The 3,905-nt window shown below is 36.9% G+C and overlaps 1 protein-coding gene across 1 annotated transcript in view; it reads right to left on the minus strand.

The window, feature by feature from the left end:
* LOC106528731 (microtubule-associated serine/threonine-protein kinase 3) overlaps nucleotides 1–3,905 on the minus strand; it is a gene marked incomplete at both ends in the record, with an annotated part of 73,647 nt that overhangs the window by 52,372 nt on the left and 17,370 nt on the right. Inside the window, 1 exon segment of the mRNA XM_014023968.1 lies at nucleotides 2,824–3,033. Within this exon segment, the coding sequence (XP_013879422.1) occupies nucleotides 2,824–3,033 (210 nt within the window).

The following is a 3,905-nucleotide window of genomic DNA, read 5'->3' on the forward strand; positions in this document are numbered from 1 at the left end:
GACACAAGACCCAACACTCTGGATGAGCTAAAGACACAAGACCCAACACTCTGGATGAGCTAAAGACACAAGACAAAAGGGATCTGTTGCTGTCATTACAGGCGGATTTCATTTCCATGATMAAAACGGAGGTTAGAGCAGTTCTGGAAAATGAAATGGCGGTGATTCTAGCAGATGTACGAGCAGTCCAACGGGTTTTGAGGACTTTAAAACAACAATAAACACAGAGCTAGCATCGCTCTGCGTAACACGCTGGGTGATACTGAACAGAACCAGTGTTTCCCCCATGTTTTTTTGTCATGTGTGTGTCTTCTTGAATGGGTGTTCTTAAATGTAATTTCATTGTGCTCTGTACAATGACAATAAAGGCATCAATCAATCAATCAATCAATCAATCAATGCTGGGTAATCTTGTAGAAATGATGTGTTTGTATGTTTATGACTATTAAAGCAGTTCATGAGAGTAAAAATGAGTTGTTCTGGTTAGTTGTCTTGTTCAGTTTTATCAGTTGTTCAAGTTTCAGTTTGTGTTATTGMCCAAAAACACCATGAGTGAGAGGTACTTCCTGGWGTGTGAAGGTCYACTCCATTACATTTGTCCAGAAATTACTGTGTAATGTTAATGCATCACTAAAAGAGTTGATCTTAACACTGAAGTGTTAAACTTACACTTTCCGATTTGTTGTATAATGACAGCTCATATTGTGTGTTTTACACCACTCTACAGAGCAAAAGAGTAAATAATCAACAGTCGAGTGTCAAATTTACACTCATAGGAGGTATATGAACCTCCAGTGTTAACTATCAATAACTCAATGCAGTGTTGAAAAGCATGAGAATCAGCACTGAGTTGTCACCACAGTGGAGTACCTTATTAACTCTGCTTAGAATCAGAATTACTCTGACTTATTTGACTTGAAGTGTTAAGTTTTTTTAACACTGTACAGTGTTAAATTTTATTAACACTGTACAGTGTTAGTCAGAGTTAATTTTTAACTCTGTTTGGTATGGGTGTAAGGATTCATCTATTACATCGATGCATCGATTTTTTTTCCTACAATCCAACTACATCGATCTGTGCTCGACAAGTTGGCCTTCCGGATGACATTTATTGATCTAAAATTGTTTTAAAATGTAAATAGTCGATTATGTCGATACTATGCGTAACCTGGGTGTAATAAAGAAAAAATGTGCTTAGTTTCCTCCCGTTATAAAAGAAAATATAACTTTTGCGTCTGACGCTGTTTATTTGCCACGTCACATTGTCATGTGACAGTGGGCATCGAATCGGTGTGTTATATTAACCGGAAGTGACTGACGTTGCGAGACGCTAGGGAAGTGCTGAGAAAAAGTTTGCTGGAGGTATGTTTAAGTTAAATACTCGCTCATTCTTTTAAATCAAGGTCTGTACTTAAAATATATGTTGTCGGAACACAGGAGCCGTCTACTGAGGCTGGACTGYGTTGGAAGGAGCAGGTGATTTCTTGTAGAAACCACGGAGTTGGTAAGTGCGCTAACATTAGCTTAACACCACATTTGTTTCCACTGAGTAGTTAGCCTAGCCGATTCCATCTATTTTAAATAGAGCGGTTAGCTTTGGATATTAAAGGCAGTTTCTCTAAATATTTTTAACAAGATGAAATGGTATTATCGACCAGTGTTTTATTTGTATGAATCTCTTTTTCTTGGATGCATTTTGAGTCATTTTGAAGTTCAACTTTGAATGTTAATTGACTGTTTGGATTTGTTTGTGATGCCATGTATTTGTATGAATGTCATGTATWGTTATTTATTGGAAATCTATTTTGATAGTATTGATTAGTCGTGAATGATGACGTGACCTAATTATTTAAGGAAGGTTTAGTCTTTTGAACCAGTTATTGTATAATACTGAACTATTTTGGATGAATTAATGTGATTTTGTATTAATGATTTGTAGTGATGTTCACATGAATTTATACTGGTCCTGTTTTCATATAGGCCAGGTACAGATGGCGAGCTAGGAACCTACTGCTAAGGCAAGGAAGCCTGAAGTGTTTCAGTCCAGAACTCACCTGTTGAACATCACCTGCTCTGGTTGGGCCGGTTGGAGGCTTCACAGCCACAACTTTTGAATTCTAGTCCTTTTTGCAACTTTGTTGCTCACGGCCTCTCCTCCATAAACTATAAAGTCTTCCCCCTGACATTCAAACCCTCTTGGACTTTCTTTCATTTGGCCGTTGAACTGAAAAGATTGGATGTGGCACACACTGCTACTTAGACTATTTATTTCCTAATCTGTGCTTAGGAAATTAAGGGAAAAAACTTACTGCATTGTTATCATTGATACAAAATGTGAATACTTTTGCTATTAATTGTTGTTTGATTATTTTTCTGTATCTATTATCAATTTATGGTTGATTCCCTTACAAGAAACAACAGGAATCTGTAAAACTTAATTTGCATTATCCAGTATCATGGTATTTATTTCACAGTCACACTGGTTGAATTTTTAGCTAAAAAGTTACTGAATCGATTTTAAGTCACTGAATCGTTTCGGATCAGATTGTTTTAAATGAACCAAGATGGTCCTTGAATCATATCGGCAGTCGTGAATCGTGATACGAATCGAATCGTTGTTAAAACGAATCGTTACACCCCTACTGTTTAGAGTTAAATTGTACTCTGAAAATTTAACTCTATGGAAAGAGTTAAATTGACTCCAATTCAGATATGACCAAATGGACTCGGACACTGTGTTAAATTTAACTCTTTAAGTGTTGATTTAACACTGCAAAAATTTACTGTGTAGGTTCTAAAATGTAAAACGGCAAAAAAACCCACCTCATGCAGCAGTTTCTCTAGTTTCTCCTGAAGCTCCACAAAGTAGCTGGAGGTGACCAGGCCATTCTGGGACTTGTCCAGACAGTCTCTGACAAGCTCCACTAGCTGGTGTTGAATAAATCCCAGGACTCCATCAGCCAGAGGGAGAGCCGTGTCTGGAGAATACTCAGAAATAATATCAAGCAGTCGCCCCTCCATCTGGGCTGTTGCCTGTCAAACAAAAATGAAAGTAGTGCTGGACAATAAATCAATATTATACATCTGGAGACAATAAAAAACCTTTCATTGCAGTGATACAACTTAAAAAAACTGATCCATACACAGTATAGGACACATGATAACATACACCACAGACTCAACAGCAGTGCTCACTCAGCGCTACCACTGTTTACACTACACTAACAATAAAATACTTATAACACTGTGGATATCAGCTCCAAAATGAGCTCAACAGCAGTGGGTGAACAAGTGTTCACATGACTACTGTAACTCAGTGGTGTAGAAGTGGTTCGGGTATCGAAGGTCTGATAAACTCCTGCTTTCAGTCTGCTGTAAAAGGTGCTGACTCGCAGCGGGAACACATCAAATCTGATAAAACTTCACTTGATAGAACATTCTGAGTGTATAAAAATGAAGGACACTAAAAGTTTAAGCCCTCTTCTTAAACATCATTTCAGCACCGGCAGTTGTGCCAAACACAGACAGGTATGGCAGGCCACTGTGACATAAAAACGGCTGATATCTGAAATAGGTTTATGACTAGGCATATTAGTAACAAAGCTATCTCTAACTGTATTTTTACTAAACAAATACGTATTTATATTTATATAAACACCTATAATATCTGTAATTACAATCTGAACATTATAAATGATGTCAGATTCACTTAAACTGTCCGGAGGCTCTAATTCAAGAAATATGCAATAACTTACTGACAAACATGCATTTCAGATATCAACAATTAAATTATGACTAGTCATACAGTAAATTTGAGATATCTTGATTTTTGTTCTCACTAGTCATAATTTTAATTAAATATATCTTACATGACATCAGGTTTGTAGGTACAGGAAGTATTGGTG

The sequence above is a fragment of the Austrofundulus limnaeus genome, unplaced genomic scaffold (assembly GCF_001266775.1).
Source record: "Austrofundulus limnaeus strain Quisiro unplaced genomic scaffold, Austrofundulus_limnaeus-1.0 Scaffold399, whole genome shotgun sequence".
Classification (NCBI taxonomy): Eukaryota; Metazoa; Chordata; class Actinopteri; order Cyprinodontiformes; family Rivulidae; genus Austrofundulus; species Austrofundulus limnaeus.